A 16,316-nucleotide genomic window follows, 5' to 3' on the forward strand; every position below is an offset into this window, starting at 1 on the left:
GCCTTGTAATTATTACAATCCTATTAACTATGGGCTATCTTAGATTTGTATATAATAATTTCATTATTTTCATATTAAGGTGTGATTTCCTTTGCATACAAATGGTTTATCAGAAATTTTAAATATTATTTAGATTTCAACGAACTTTGTCTCTTTGACAAACAACTATTTAGCATTTATCAGTGATAAACTGAGAACTAAATGTATTACTTTTGTCAATGGAGTATTTTGCCACCTTATAAAAATAACAATGGAATAAATCTTGAACATTCTAATAGGCAATTTGTTCCCAAATCTATGGCAAAAAGTGTATTTTTAAATTTTTTTAAAGGCCTAAAGAAATTGCACTTTCCTTTTTGTAGTTGCTAAATCTACTTTCACTTTGACACAAATCTTGCATGCTTTATTGTAGAAATTCATTATTATTTGCTTATAAATCCTTTTCAGTTCTAGAAAAAGGAAAGAAATGTGAATAAACTACAATTATAATGAAAGACATTCAGAAAATAATTTGATTTCTCAATTCTGCTGATTATTTGATATACTGCTATTCAGAAGCCAGAAACGTTGGAAATACTGAAATTCTCTGTTACTCCCTTATGTGGTGCTGCTGTTGTTTTCTTGCTTGGTGAAGCTACGAGCCAGAGGTAGAAGATGGTAACTATAAACTTCCAAAGTCTTTGGCGGTAACTCAAGAATTTAAACTAAAGAGGGGAGGTCAAGAACAAGCCTCGCACATGGGTTCATGCTACAAAGAATATTAAAGGACCTTAGACAAAGTAAATTCTAGCCTGAAATCTTTAAGAATCAGAAAAATTATTTTCTTATTCATCTCAGAGATCTTTGAAAGAACTGTCTTGTAATATTTCAGTTTGTGCTTTCTTGTTCTTCAGAACTGTCTTTTGACTTCTTAGCTGATCATTTGTCTGTAAAGGAGGGCTATTAAAGAGAAGTTAGACTTTGCTAAGTACTTCGACAGTTGGAAGTTGTTCTAATGAAAATTTGTTTCGGCTTTTTAATGTTAAGAGCTGAGAATTTCTTCAATTCACACAAAAAATGCCCTGTTACTTAGAGGCAATTGGTGTTTCTCCTAGGGGGATAGTCTTAGAACTAAGTTGTAGGATAGTCATTTAAAAACAAGGAAGTTGAAAGGTTACTTTGGCAACTGAAAGATTCTAAGTAAAGAAGTATTTCTGTGAAGGCTATTTTTCAGTATGATGAATTAAAAAACAAACAAACAAACAAACAAACCCCCCCCTTGTAATAGGTGCTGTAAATGTGATTAGGTTATAATTAAATAGACTGAGATTTCATTTTGGCCAAAGATCGAATATATGACTTCTCAGAGGTGAAAGCTAGCAATATTAGGATAATAAATGTCATTAGGTCTTCTAATTCTGTGGGAATAAACATGAGAAACTGGCATTAATAATGTTGATTAAGTGTTGTACTCAAATTTTGTTTCTGTTTCACTGCTGTTGCAGTTTTACAAAACACTCATTTATAGCAGTACAGAAAATTCCACCTGACTTTGGTATTTTATTTCCATTACCAGTAATTATCCTAACCTCACTAAAATGTAATGTGCCTGTCTAAAAGCTTAGTGTACATTTGCAAATACATGGTTTCTTTTGGGGCACCCTTATGGTCTGTATAGACTGATGGCATAGGGTTAGGAGTGGTTTTGAAGGTTGTGTAGATAAGGATATGTATGTTTTAATTCTGCATTGCTGCTGCTGTGCTGCCAATGTAACTGTGGCTGCTCAGTTCCATGACTGTACGAAGAACATCTCGTGTGATTTGGATGCATGGGGATATGTTTGCTGGCATCGTTTGTCCTCAGACAGGCTTTATGCAAAGTTTGTAGACTCACAGTTACACCTTTTCACATTTTTTTTTTCTCAAATGTCAAAATTTGTGAGTGAGCTGAACTGACAGAATTTGAAGGGGAAAATAAAGGAAAACAGCTAAGACTGCTAAAAAAAAAAAAAAAAAAAACCAAAAACGTTTTGTGGAAAGTGAGGGGAACAAGAACAGGCACGTGCTTGAGAAATGTGAGGCCTTTTCAGTGAAGTGTGGAGGCTGGATGGTGCTTGAGCAGCAGGAGCAGGGCTTCACAGATTTTGGGGAACAGAAACCGCTAATGTACAGTTTTCTGAAGATTACAATGTCCTTGTCTGGCTTCTCAGGTTCCCAGCCTCAGCCATGAGAATGGGAATGGGCTCCATCTGCATTTTCCTACCTCTAGTAATTACTGCTGTCTTACCTCACTAGTTCATTTGTTGTCCCCCTGTGTAGCTCGAAAAATTTGTTTCTAAGATGGTCTGTGTGTGACTTGATAACTTGCCTCCCAGTTTGGGAAGCTGTAGTGCATCAGGGGAATGGAAATCTGGGAAGCTTTCACATTCCCACGGCACCACAGGGAGTCCACTAGAAGCAAAGAAAAACACTCTTTAGAAAACATATTTGTTAAGAAATAGTGTAGGAATGGTTTACTTCCTCATAGTGACTGTCCTGCATTGTAGGTAAAGGTTAAAAGGACCAGATTACCATTTTTCTGCATACAGCATTCCTTCAAGGTAAAAAGAGAAACCTGAAGTCTGTACAGACAAAGCTTCCTCTGTTTTGTTGAAGTGAGAAGGAAGCAGTGAAAAGGGATTTTTGTAGGCTGTTGATTACATGGTGGAATTCTGTAATCTCACACTGATCTTACTTAAACATACAATAATGCAAGGTAAGACTCATGTGGAAGTTAATCTAGTTGTGGCCAGTAGCTTAAAAACTATCCATGTATAGGACTGTGCCACCTAACTGTGACATTTTCTACAAAATCTCTTAAGTTCTCAGCATTATTCATGCTCTTAACAGAAAATAACAATGTTTTATTAGGAGTGGTTAGGCTGCAGCATATACTTTTCATATCCGATGTGTAGTAAATGTACTTCAAAGTGTCAAGGGGAAAATTGAGTGTATTGTGGAGAATGTGGCTATTTTCCTCTGTGCATGTTTCAGAAATACAGTTTCCTTCTAAAAAGAAAACCAAACAAACCATGCCGCCCCCCAAAAAAGCCACCTATGGCAAAGGCTTCGGCTACTACTAGGTGAATAACACTGGAGGGTGTCCTAGGTGATGATACATCAGTAGAGTTTCTTCACTGAAATGTCTTAACTCAAAATTGTTATTACAGTCAGAATAAATGATGAACGTGTATTGACCATCCAGAGGGTAAAAAGGTTTGTGTGACTCATGTAATGATTAGAGGGCACTCCCTCACTCTTAAATCATCACTTCTAATTAAATTTCACTTGTCAAGAAAAGCAAGTGAACTTTGTGCCTGTAGATTCACCTGAAATGAATGAATTTATTAAAGTAATATAAAAAATGAAATTATGTCATTTAAATTAAGTCTAAGTACTTCCTTATGTGGTTGGTATAGTAGCTTGTTTCCCACTGAGCTATGTTGAAACTATGATCTTGTTGCTTATTTTATATTATTATTTTGAGCTGAAGTCATTATTATGTTGACCTTCCAAAACATTATTGCTAACATTAGAGAAGAGGAAGAAGGAATAGGGAATTCAGGGAACATAGCTCTGATGTCTTTGATAACAGGCAGGCAAATCACAGAATGCACTGCCTGCTGAAATGACTCCAGTGTTTAGGACAGTCCAGACTTCTGGAGTGTAATGTTAATGTCCTTATAAATCATATTTTGGCAAGCACATCCTAGCACATATTTCCTTTCTGTTCCAGACATAACAAAATGGAAGCTTGACAGTGTTCAGATAATACATACTGTTGGATAGCATGTGCGTTTAGCATAACTGTTTAGGTATACTTGTTCACAGATTGTTATATATTTTATTGAATTAATTTATTGACTTGTTCTATTCTTTTTCTTTCTTTTTACCCCTCCCCACCTCAGAGTGATAGCCTTTCAAGGTATGTGCAATTTAAACAAATTAATTTTAAATTGTTATACTTTGTTCACATATTCTTATTTTAAGTTCTTTGTACAAATTCAGCTTAAATCCAGTAGTCAGCTGGGTTGAGCTTTCAAAGGTGTTAATGATATTTAACATTTGTATGAAATACAATTACAAAGCTACAGTACTGAATATTTTTTTCCATGTGTGGGTGGGATACTCCATTCTGGGGAATATATTGTATTTGTAGCGCTCTGAAGGCAGACTGGGCATTTTGTAGAACACGGTGGATACAGTACCATTCCCCAGTTTTTCAGTATGAAGTCAGCTTTTACAAAGATGAAAAGAGTTTCTTGTTGCCCCTCTTTGAGAAATACCCCACTGAAAATTTTCTAAGGAATCTGAAGAAAAGTACTGCAGCCTCTGAAAATCAGATTTCCTTAAGATTTGTTAAAAAGGAAATGCAGAAAGATCAGTATTTTTTTTTTAAGTTTTCATTTGTTCTTAGACTTTTAGAATTAATTATTGGATTTTATCATGTTTCATCTGTGCTGAAAATCTGTTACAGAGAACTACTACCGCATGTATCAGTGAAGAGTGAACAGTGTGAAATTATTCTAAACTTTATTAATACTGGTTTTAGTTTAGTGATTAATAGGATAAAGACATTGCTGTAGATTTGTTTCATAAACTGCTCCCGTTGAAATATTAGAATACAGAAAAAAATTGTTTTGAAAATTCCTTGGTTTCTCTAATAAAACTTTGAGAATTCATCTAGGCTGATACTTTAGGGATTACTTTTTTAAAACATTTCAATTAAAGTAATAATTTTTTTAAAAATAGATCTTCTTTATAAATGAAGAAGAATTAAAGTATCTAAGGTAATACAAAGTCCTTTAAGACATGTAAATATTTGCTTGAATTAAACATTTTAATTTAAAAGATTCTCTGCATACAAGGCAGGCACTTACTTGGCAGACAGCAATTTGAAAACATTTTCACACAGAATCTTGAAGTACTGAGGGAATGTTAAAATTTAATTGGCATCAAATTAGAAAACAGTGGCTTAACTAAAATGCATAATTGCATTTAATTGTTTTCAACTGGGTAACGGCAAACTCTCAATGTATGATACAGCAAGTGGTCTCAGTTTGAACGCAAAGGCAAAGAAAAATGAAAACTTTTCTCTCACAGGTATGATACGGGATCCCTCAGCATGTCTTCAGGTGATCGTTTTGATTCAGCACAGGGACGATCGGGGTCACAGAGTTACCTTGAAGATCGAAAACCGTACTGCAGTAGACTAGAAAAAGAAGATAGCACTGATTTTAAGAAGGTATCTGATCCAGTAACTTTGGTGCAAAAATAGAACTTTACTACAGTTTTTCATAAATTGTCCGGAAATAATCTCACATTGCATCACAGATGCTGCTTAAAGCAACTCAGATGCTGCTTAAAGCAACTCAGCTGAATGGAGGAGCAGAGCAGCCACTATGGTGGGGGGAAAATGCACATTGCCAAACAACTTCTGGCTTTTGCACTTTTCTCTTCGAGGCAAGGGGGAAATCCAGAGGAGCCAAGATTCATTTCTTATGACAAATACTACTGTATTTTTTTTTAGTTGATTTTATCATTTAAACTGCTTTATACTTCTGTGGAGCCTTTTATTTTAGATGTTTGCTAGCTTACATACATATAATGTAAAAATTTGTTTAGAACTTGCTTTAAAACAGAGGAGGAGTTTGTCAAAAAATTTATTGTGGTGTCTAATCTGTGAAGTTTGAAGCAGAAGAAGTAGCAAGTATTTCTTTAATATGTATAAGGTAAGTTATGCATTCCCTATGCAAAGTTGCTTGTTTCTAGAAATACTTTGTAACAGGTCTTTAAAGTGCTTTCCAATTCTAAACATCTTTAAAGCCTATGACTGATTTTTCACTTCTTGGACTATTAATATGTTTGTTTGTTTTACGTGCGGCTCAGTAATGGTTTTTAAATTTTTCAGCTAATCGCACTGAGTTATTATTTGGTATTTCTTTAATGAATATTTTCTCTTAGCTTTATGAACAGATTCTAGCTGAAAATGAAAAACTGAAAGCACAATTACATGATACCAACATGGAACTTACAGATCTTAAGCTACAGTTGGAGAAGACCACTCAGGTTTGTATAAAACAGAAAACCATGTACTTGGCTGACAAAGTAGATAGCAAACTAGGAGCACCTCAGGCTCTGGGCTGCTCTTTGCTAGGCATCAGCTTTGTTTCTTATCCAAAGATGGGAGTGAAGAAGAGTACCTCTCCGTTTCTAAAGAGAAAAGGAGCGCAGGATTCTGGTCTTCAGCTGTGAACAAAATGTGTGAAACTGCTTCCCTCCTATTGAAGCAGTAGTGGTTCTTGCCAACATGTACCTAGAACTTCTTTGTAGGGTCTTTCGACACTGTTAAGTTTAAATTCAAACTGTCAGTCAGGATTGATTGATTAATTCATAAACCTGCTGGCAGATTGGCATAACCTGCCAGTTCTTCCTGGCTGGATAGTTAGCTTTCCCTTAGAACTGAAGAGCAAACAGTGTGCTGCAGTTACAGATAACTGCTGTCAGATAACTGCTGCATACAGTAACACCAAATACGTACACAAAAGTTAAATTCATCTTAAATGTCTGTAGAAAAAGTGTTGCTTATTCTCAGGTCATATTTGCCACAATGTAACTGTACTTAAGCGTCTTCCATGTGTACCCTGTAAATACCAGTGAAGTACATTAAAAAGATGTTTGGTTGCTAATGCTTTTAGGTAGAAATACCATAATACTCCTATTTGCCAAAGGCTCTATAGCATTTAAATTACTTAGGGATTATCACAGAGGAAGTGTGTGATAAATCCAGTTCATTCTTCTTTATTCTTTATTTCAGTGTTACTTCCCTGAGCATACTTCACAATGCTTTTGAAGACATACTTTGGAGAGAATACTAAAATGTCTAATTGAACTGGTTTTCTTCAGTTTTATGTTGTTTAAGAACAAGTATCAATCTCTTCATTAATTTTGTATTTCAGAGACAAGAAAGATTTGCTGACAGATCACTCTTGGAAATGGAGAAAAGGGTGAGTTTCTGCCAAAGATCTCTTAAGTACTCTAATTCAGACTTTGTTTTAGTTTGTTTTGCAACCCCTGACTTGGATATGTTTTCATGGGAACAGAAGCCTTTCTTCTAACTTGCATTTTTTTAGAAGATTTGGGGATTTTAGATTTCAAAGTGGCGATGAATATGAGATGGAATTACTCTTAAGAATTGCCTTCAGGTTGCCTGTTGGTTCATGATAACCAGGTTCTAAACCCCACTGCCCTCCAGGGCTGCTTGTTCCATCTCATCCAAAACAATGTTGGCACTCCAGAGGGTTAAGCAGATTCAGAGCGTCTCATCTTCTAAAGCATTTCCAAGATTCAAAGACTTTTAATTTCCTCAGAGCTTTCCAGAGGCACGCATGTTTTTTTACCAGTCATTGTTGGTAATGAAGTAGCAGTTTCTACCTCACAGACATGAGACCTTAAACCTGCTAATGATGTAAAACTAATCATAATCTGTCTCTTTCCTTGTACTGTAAGTTTTTCCAGAGAGAATATGATACTGGGGCGGGGGGAAGAAATGAGTAAACAGAGTGGGAAGAGGGGCATCAGGGTCAGAGACACCCCTAAATTGAATGGGAAAGGAGCCATGTAATAAATCCATATGTGAGATGGACTACAGGAATTATTTCAGAAGTTGGACACATGATCATTTTAGGCTGCAATTTCATGCTAGTTTAAAATCCATCCTTATAAAAGTTTAGTTCCACGTCAGTGTAAAGCAAACCAGATTGATTTTATTGTGGTCCTGGCTTCCTTCATGACCCTGGCCACATGTTCCTTTCCCTTCCCCTGACCCTGGAGTGACACATTAGACAGTTAAATGGGAAGAAAACTAAATGGACTTTGACAGTAATAAGTGATATGGTATACATTGATTTATCCCTGGTAAACCTCACATTCATTAGCCTTTTATGTTTACTTTCCAGTATTTGATGTTTAGAAAACAATTTTTAGTTCTACAAACCTGTCTGGTGTCTAAACAAACACTTGGTACATTTTATAGGAGCACATGGAGATGTAGAAATACTCTCAGGCACTCTCCAGATAATTGCAGTGGCCTTTTAGCACCTACTTTTCCTACATTTTTTTTGGCATCCTACTGAAGAAAGTGATTTCATCAGCAGCTTTAATTGGTTTCTTGCTTGCTATCATGGCCACACAAGTGGACATTCAATTATTTCATAGATTTAGCTGTATCCGTTACTATATAGGTTCCATACTGCAGAGCATTCAGCACTGCATAGCTAGATGTCATTTCAGTTTTAAATTACTGCTCTGCTTTTTCCCAAAATAGGCCATTGCATTAAAACGATTGGCTATATTAGAAATTCTTGCACCTTTTTCTGTAAAGACATTTAGTCCAACAGCAAAATGTCTTCCAGAAATGTTACTCATCCTAAATGTATTAGTATTAAAGCTAGCAGATAAAAACATAAAGTTAGTGATAATGCTGTATGGATGAAACATGATTTACACAAGATTTAGATGTTCGTTGTGTTTTATAATTTTTAATCTTCTTTTCCAACAAGAATTTAAAACAGGAATTTATTCGTCATTGTATTTCCCTTGTTGTTAAAATCTGGAGTTACTTTCACTTTGAAAGTGACTGAAGTAGGATTCTCAGCTGCTGGTCATCAATAGCTGATCTCTAGAAATAAGCTTACCAAATTCAGAATTTAAGAATAATTTTAAAGACACCTTTTTAACGTGTAATGTAACAATATAAACTTAAAAAGTAGCAATAAATTTTAGAGATTTTCTAAGTATACTTCTTCAAGTATATGACTTCACTAAAATAAAATATAAAACTGAAGATGCTTGTATTAATTACATAGCGAAAAGAGGAGAAGTAAAGTGATGAGAATAAATAGGAAGAAATAAAAGGCTGGCAGAGAAAAACCTGAAGGCATCTCTGAACAATTTCAAGCTGAAACATACCTTTTCAGTAAAGAAGAACTTTTATTAAACCTAGAATTGCACAGTAATTAAATTTAGAAAATACAGGCTTGAATTTTATTTGAACTCAGCCTTCAGGAGTGGGTTTCCATGATGTGATTTGGTGATGCGTTGTCAATAGTGTTCATTTGAGAACTGTTTACCAGAAAGCAGCTGGTGCCATGGGGATGGGGGTGCAGATCAGATCCCAGATACAAGGTCCTAGCAATACATAGGCAAAAATAAAGGTTTCATTAAGAACCTGTCACTCTGAAAAGTACTCTAAAATTCCTTTGCAGATTTCCATATGATGTGATAATAAAACTCAAACTGCCAGGTTTCAATCTGGATTAGAATTCAGAATTGTAGGTACCTTTAACCAGTTTCCCCCAAATTTATAATTCATCAGCTGGGATAATCGGGTAGTGGAGAAGTGTATTTTTTAGTACTACTTAATATACTAATATATGGAGATACATACATCTGGTTTTACTTCTTAATAATTTTAAAACTCTGGGATCAGTTTCTTACTTGTGTATATCTCCGTACGTCAATCTCACCACACCAAGCCTGTGGTTCCTCGTTGCTTTGATAAATACGAATGAGCTATTGTATTTTATAAGCTGAGAGACTAGCATGTATTTTTTTCATTTTGAGGGTTACAAATGTTCCTTGGCGTACCTTACACAGTTGTTGAAGTATATCATAAAATTACAGAGTGCATAAATTTAAAATCCTTTCTTCCAGTCCAGGGACTAATCAAATAATACTGGCAAATCTCCCCAGTGAAGCTGTAATGTGTTATTTTGTTGGCGTTCCTCAGGCCAGTCCATAAAAGAGTAAGCGGTTCAGGAAAAAGCAAAGCATAACTTCATCTAATCAGAACAATGTGTTTTTACAAAAAATCTTATATCCTGGCCAGTCCATTCAAATGTTATTTTTTATATAACATGAAATATACAAAGTTAATTAAATAAGGATTTTATTTAATTGGCTTTTACTGCTAATAGTTGTCCTTAGACAAGCTCAACACATGCTAGTTAAGCAAACGCGTCAGAAGCACTAACCATTTCTAACCATCTGAAACTTTGGGATTTATTTGATCATTCATCTCTGGGTGATTGCAGGAATTGACAAGTATTGCTTAATATAAGAACACTGATAATGTATGTTATTCTACGAAGCTAGTAGGTAACTGATACAATTCTAAGTAACGTAAGATGGTATGGGGTTTTTGTCAGCCACTTGCCCACTGCAGTTTACTCGCTGGTACTTCCTATGCCCATTACTGTCAGTCAGCATCATTGTGGGAGAAGTCTGAACTGGGAGTTAAGTACATTAAGCACTAACAACTGCAGTAATCTGTTACTTTGATAAACCTTTAAAGTTGTTTGCTAAAAAGGGAAAATGTTGGGGTATAACTGCACTATGATTAAACTAAATTCAAATGATTTATATCTGAAAGGTGACCGGCAAGAGTCAGTATCTACTGGGCGGTATGATCTAACCAAAGTTTTACACACCTCAGTCAATGCTGCTTGCTGTTTGCGTAGCACTGTTGTATGCAGATGCATATGTCCACTTCGCAATAATCTGCTGCTTTTGCCTTTCACACTTTGGAAAAATCTGAATGTAGAGTACTGATAACCGCAGCTGCTTTTAAATGAGACACTCTGCATTGTCTGACACAGGAAAGCAAGCAATCAAGCTATAAACCCTGAAGTCTGTTGCACTAGCTGTTCATCTGTCAGATGTGTTGAAAATGAGGTTTAAATTAAATAATGTAATTTAGAAATATGGTATTGTGTCTGCACTGCAGACTGCAGCCTCGTATAGAAACCCCTAAGCTAACTGTCAATAAGCTTAGCTTGGGTACTGTAATCAGTGTAATCAAAACAACCTGAAGGTCTCTACAAAGGATAATTTTTCCTGCTTCTCCGGTAAAAAGGAAAATACAACTGTACTAGAAATGCAGAAAATATTCAGGAAACATTTACTCAAGAAGCAGGTGGTCTTATGTAGCTAGATTTCTTTGGTACTCAGCTGAACTCCTTTAATGTAAATTTGGGTGTATCTACATTATGTTGCAGTTTATTGTGTGGACGGATCCAACTGAGCTGAGACAGATGCTTCAGCTACATTTGCTTGTCTATGAAAGCTTATGCTTTTGTGCTTGTTTCTTTCAGTATTCTTGTTTGTTTCTGATAATTTTCTGCATTTCTTGTATATTAAGCTATTACAGAAGCCTAGCTCATGCAAAATAAATCCAAACAAATGGTACTTACAACCTGTCTAAATTTGTTTAAAGGAGAGGGGGGTATTTTGTAGGACTTGATGCAAATTTCTGTATCTCTTCCTCCTCGGATATTAAAATTCCATATTGACAACATTTCTGTGTATCACTGCCATCACAAGTTTCCTGTCCACACTATGCTTTTGGTTGTATGATTTTTGAAACTTGAAGTATTTCACTGTTACCACAGTATTTACAAGCAGTGATTTTGAAAAACTTGTATTGTTCAGTGTTAACACACATCTTTTGATTTAGGAAAGAAGAGCTCTAGAAAGAAGGATATCTGAAATGGAAGAGGAACTGAAAGTAAGTAAAGTATTACACGTTAAACAATTAATAACAAAGTGTATGACTTTGTCAGTGCAACATGTAGTCCAGCAGTATTACTTGTCTCTGTGCTTTCGTTAGGAGACCACTAAGTTACAGCTGCATTTCCCAAATCACCCATGTCATAGAGCTTGTAGCGAAGCTGTTATGTCAGCATAAGCAGTCATACATACAGGACTTCTAAGGAAGCACTGAGACTGACGCTTCTGTAACATTTTGGCTAACAAGAAACACTCAGAGATGGTTAGAGTGAAATATATATTGTTCTAATCGAGATGGAATTACAATCTGTGATTTTGATGTGATATCCTATATTTAATTAACTTTAAAATAATGGTAGCACGTAATTCCATACATATTTAAGCATTAAATGTTGCTTCAACCTTTATCTCACACTTTTAAAATTCTGTATTAGACACCATGTTACCAATATCAAAAGAAAAACTTTTATTTGTATAGAGCAGATAATAATCAGGTTTTAGTTAACAAAAAGCGGTAGATAGATTTCAGACATTGATAAATAAGTAACATTTACCACATGCACTGATTTCCAGTTTTTTTCAACTATGTATACGCTGAATCCCAGAAGGAAAATACTTTTTAATTAAATTTCTGGGTCTTTTTTTTTAACCAGTCATGGTATGACTTTTCTCATTTTCTGATTTATCAATGTGTTGAGCCCTCTGATATGATCAAGAAGGGTGAGAAACTTGGCAGGTTTATTTTGTATTATATCCTTGGACAGAGCCAACAAAACTGATAGAATTAAAGTATGACTAGAAAACTAGTGGAGCATGATGAAATAGAAGACATTTTTGCACTGCAAAATCTTAAAGTACCACCAGTGTTTTGACATTTGATATTTGTCATTGATTAATAAAAAGTTCCCTTTCAGGCTCATTTATGAGCTCCCTCTGGTGCTTGGAAATGGCATTAACTTCCAAATACTTTTCAGTAAAATACATGCATGAAGTTTTGTTGAAATAATTGAAGCTGACAAGCAGATCTAGGCAGAAGGCAACCACAATGCCTCTAGCTCCCTTGGATTCAGACAAAGATAATTTGCTGCAAGGGAGGACACAATGTCCGTGGTTCCTTGAGGGGTCTTTAGAAGTGAAATATGTAGAAAGCAAACTATGGGAGAGGAAGATAATCGTGTCTAAGTGTGGAAGACAGGATGCGAGCTTCTATCATCAACCTGTGAATTCCTGTTAGGGAAAGCTGTGCTTCCAAGAAAAACAGAGAATGCAAATATATTGCGTTTTTTCAAAAGCTTACTTTCAGTAAGCAATATGTGAAAGTTTTGAATTAAAGATCAAATACTCTATCTTTTGTTGCACCACCGTGTAAAAGCATATGTTAAGTGTGTCATTATTTACAGACTTTTGAATAGGAGATTTAGTTTGTGCAATTAGGATGTTAAGTAAAGAATTCCAGGAATAGCTCTCATTGTTAATGTATCCTGAACTGTTTTGGAAAGCTGTGACTAATCACTGCTGGTTCTTAGATTGCTTTTCAAGAATGTGCCACTTGTTTGATACTTTTCTTTCACAGCGACTTATCTACTTTAAACAGGACTGTCTCTTCTAGGTTTTCTTTCAATTCTGCTCACCTCTAGTTCTTTTAAACATAATGTACATGTTTGGATTTTTTTTCTTATTTTCACTCCTGTTTCTTTGATTCCTGCAGAACCTGCAACAAATAAAGCAGATTCAATCTTTGAGACACATAAATGAGCGACTGGTGACTGAGAATAGGGCCTTGACCCGAGTGGTTGCCAAGCTGTCAGGGTCCTGTAGGCAACTGTGCTCCATGGACTTGTAATTTCTTCCTTCTCCTTTGTGTAGCCAGGCAGGTGTTGACATTCAGCTTGTGCTTGGGTAGAATTTTACTATTAACACTTGTGTGTCAGAAACTGACTTACTGCTGCTTGGTTATGGAAGCGTGGCTAAAGCATGGTGTCCCACGTAGCGGCCAGAGGTGTGGCAGATGTGCTGGTGTGGTGTGGTATTGTCCTTCCTAGCACTGAGCCTTGTCCTCCCTTAATTGGAGATGAGTTGGCAATGATCCAGGAGACCTCTGATATATAAAACCTTGGCAACAGTTGAAAGGATTTGAGTTTGCACTAGGATACACTGAAGTTGGTGCCTTGTTTCGATGTTTGAGTAAATGCTCAAATAGATTTGCTTCCAGTTCTCGAGCAAATTGAAATTAAGAGTTGAGCGTTCTTACTGTAGTATAATTTAAGTGCACAGAATTGATACAAGTCTAGTCTCAGCTAAGGAATGTCTGAGAACTGGTTTCAGTACTGTGCATTCCTGAACAGTTGCATGAGCAACTGTATTTCTTACACTTGTGTGTTTTAGTGTTTAGAGGGTAACAAAGTCTTTTTTTTCAGAAATATATTGGAATTTCAAGTCGATTAATATTTTTACATCTTAACTTCACATGTGCTTCTGGCCAATCCTTATTTTTATCTAGACAAGTTAAAATACCCAGTTTTAGCACTGAGTTAAGGTTATTTGTATTTCTTATATACGTAGACTTTCCAGTTGTGGACCAGAATGCTATAGTGCATGGACTGCACAAACACAGGCACAAAAAAGCCTGCCTAGTGTGTCAGATCGGTTCATACTTACTGGATCACTTGGTTCAGCCCCCTTCTGTTAAGGGTATGAACTGTTTGGAGTTTCATCTTGGGAAGAAATGCCAGTTGGTCGTCCTTAGTGTTACTGCAGGCCTGTTTCAGAAAGATACTGAAGGTTCAAAACTACTTTGAGGAACAAAATGTGATTTAATTCCACACCAAATCTATAAGCCTTGCTTCTTCCTCTGATATAACAACTGTACAGGGTGGAGGTTTCAGTGAGCTTTTAAGATGTGTAGGAAAAAACAAAATTTTTCCTTCTGCACAGAGACTCTTGCTAAACTGCTTCCCCTCGCCTACCCCCCCTTTCCATGTAGAAGTAAGGTGACGCATCTACATTTTTTCATTATCCTCAGAGTCCGATCTCAGGTTTTCCCCACTGAGAGGCACGAAATAAAGAGAGGGTTTATCCTTTGTCTTTGTTTCTTCCTGGAGTTGGTCAAACAATAGGATGCGGATAGAAAAGTTGTTCCTGGTCCAGGCCCCGCATTCCTCAGCGTTCCCCCGTGTTAACCCTTGCTGAGTGAGTCAAGTCAGTCCACCGACCTGGCTGAAAACCAATCCTTTTATTCACTATATTGCTTGATCCGTCTCACCCCAGGGTTGTTGAATCGCCAAGCTAACACGCAGAAAGCAGCAGGAGCGTACTGCTGCATGAGGAGGGGGAGCTGTCCCTTTAGGGCAGCCCGTCTGACATCAGCTCCAGCTAACACTGTGGGTTTTCAACACGGCTGAGCTAATCTAATGACCGCTGTCCACAGCCACACATCCATACCATCTTTTTTTGCTAGCACTGGCATTCCTTTAGCCACGGTAAGCCAGTTCGGGGTGTTAACCCACAGAAACCTATTCAGTATTCCTTTTTGTAGGGGGAGTTTTCAATGGCAGATCATTGTGGAGCTTGAGGAGCGTGGCTAGCAAAAGAAAAGCAAGGGAAACACAGCAGGGAGGCTTGACATTCTGATGATAGTTTAATCATAGCAGTGTGCCTGATAAATCTGAACAGGTACCTTAACAGTTCATGAGCTTTTTGTAATCTTAATTTACAAAACTGTTTTGTATGTATGTAATCCTCCAGCAAACACACAGTTTACTCCACATATGTCAGGTGACGATTGAATAATTATTTGCTCAGCGACAATGCTGCAAAGTTGCTGGCTAGTCATATAATACACAGAGGCATTTGTAATCTTATTCAAGAATCTCATCACAGGAAGATACTTTGCTATTTTACAGAGAAGCCAATTGGAATTCAAAGTGCTAAGTACAGTATGTACCTGTAAGTTTACTGAAATTACTGCAAAGCTTTTTTTCCCTGCCTCTGCACATTAAAGGTATGTGGTGTCACCTCATGAGGAGTTTGAGTACAATAGGAATGTACTGCCTCAAGAAAATTGTATGAATGTCTTTGGCTAGGTTTAAAGTATGTAGGGATTAGTATAGATGAGAAGCATAAGTATTTTAGATTGCTTGACCTTATCCTTCCTGATCCAATCTCCTATTACTCGTAACTGCTTTTGTCTCCTACCAGTCTTCCCCTGTTCTTTAGCAGACTCACAATAAAAGAAAATATTTTCTTAATACCTATTCTACCTATTAGTTTAATCAGGATTAAAATGTATCTGCAGAGATTTGCAGGCATATAATGGTACTGGATTATGTGAAAGCTCTAAATTTGAACAGTGGCTTTCTTGTTAAAATATTTCACCAGAAAATATACCACTCTGGGTCTGCCTGTATGTAATTAAGCATTATGGGCTGCAGCTCCGTAGTCAGTAAATTGAAAGAGCACTGTGACGTTCCTGGAGTTACTTTGATATTCCGCTGGAAAGCTTGTGCAACACCACTGGTCAAGATACCCATTTAAGAAGAACAAAACCCGACTGCCTCGCTTCCTTGTACATGGCTAAATGAAGGCTGTTCTGGTTTCACCCAGGATCTTTGGTATGAAGTCTGTGACAGAATGAAAAGGAGGAAGGAGAGGTTTTGGTTGCCCTGTGTGAACAAACGGCCGTTTCACTGTTTGCAGACACAGGCCACAGAACCACCCCCGGGCTGTCCTGG

At 36.6% G+C, this 16,316-nt stretch overlaps 1 protein-coding gene across 3 annotated transcripts in view; it reads left to right on the top strand.

Annotated features, from left to right (window-relative positions):
• The window catches only part of PPP1R12A (protein phosphatase 1 regulatory subunit 12A), a 124,384-nt gene that overhangs the window by 104,018 nt on the left and 4,050 nt on the right, over window positions 1-16,316 (top strand). For 2 of the 3 annotated variants that reach the window (XM_042792007.1, XM_042792008.1), the window contains 5 exons: window positions 3,927-3,943; window positions 5,122-5,263; window positions 5,983-6,087; window positions 6,978-7,025; window positions 11,534-11,584. In XM_042792007.1, coding sequence (XP_042647941.1) covers window positions 3,927-3,943; window positions 5,122-5,263; window positions 5,983-6,087; window positions 6,978-7,025; window positions 11,534-11,584 — 363 coding nt within the window. Of the gene's footprint in view, window positions 1-3,926; window positions 3,944-5,121; window positions 5,264-5,982; window positions 6,088-6,977; window positions 7,026-11,533; window positions 11,585-13,294; window positions 13,904-16,316 lie in introns of those variants that run through there. The other variant, XM_042792009.1, reaches the window with a different exon arrangement.

Source organism: Tyto alba, unplaced genomic scaffold (assembly GCF_018691265.1).
Source record: "Tyto alba isolate M040663 unplaced genomic scaffold, T.alba_DEE_v4.0 Super-Scaffold_2, whole genome shotgun sequence".
NCBI lineage: Eukaryota > Metazoa > Chordata > Aves > Strigiformes > Tytonidae > Tyto > Tyto alba.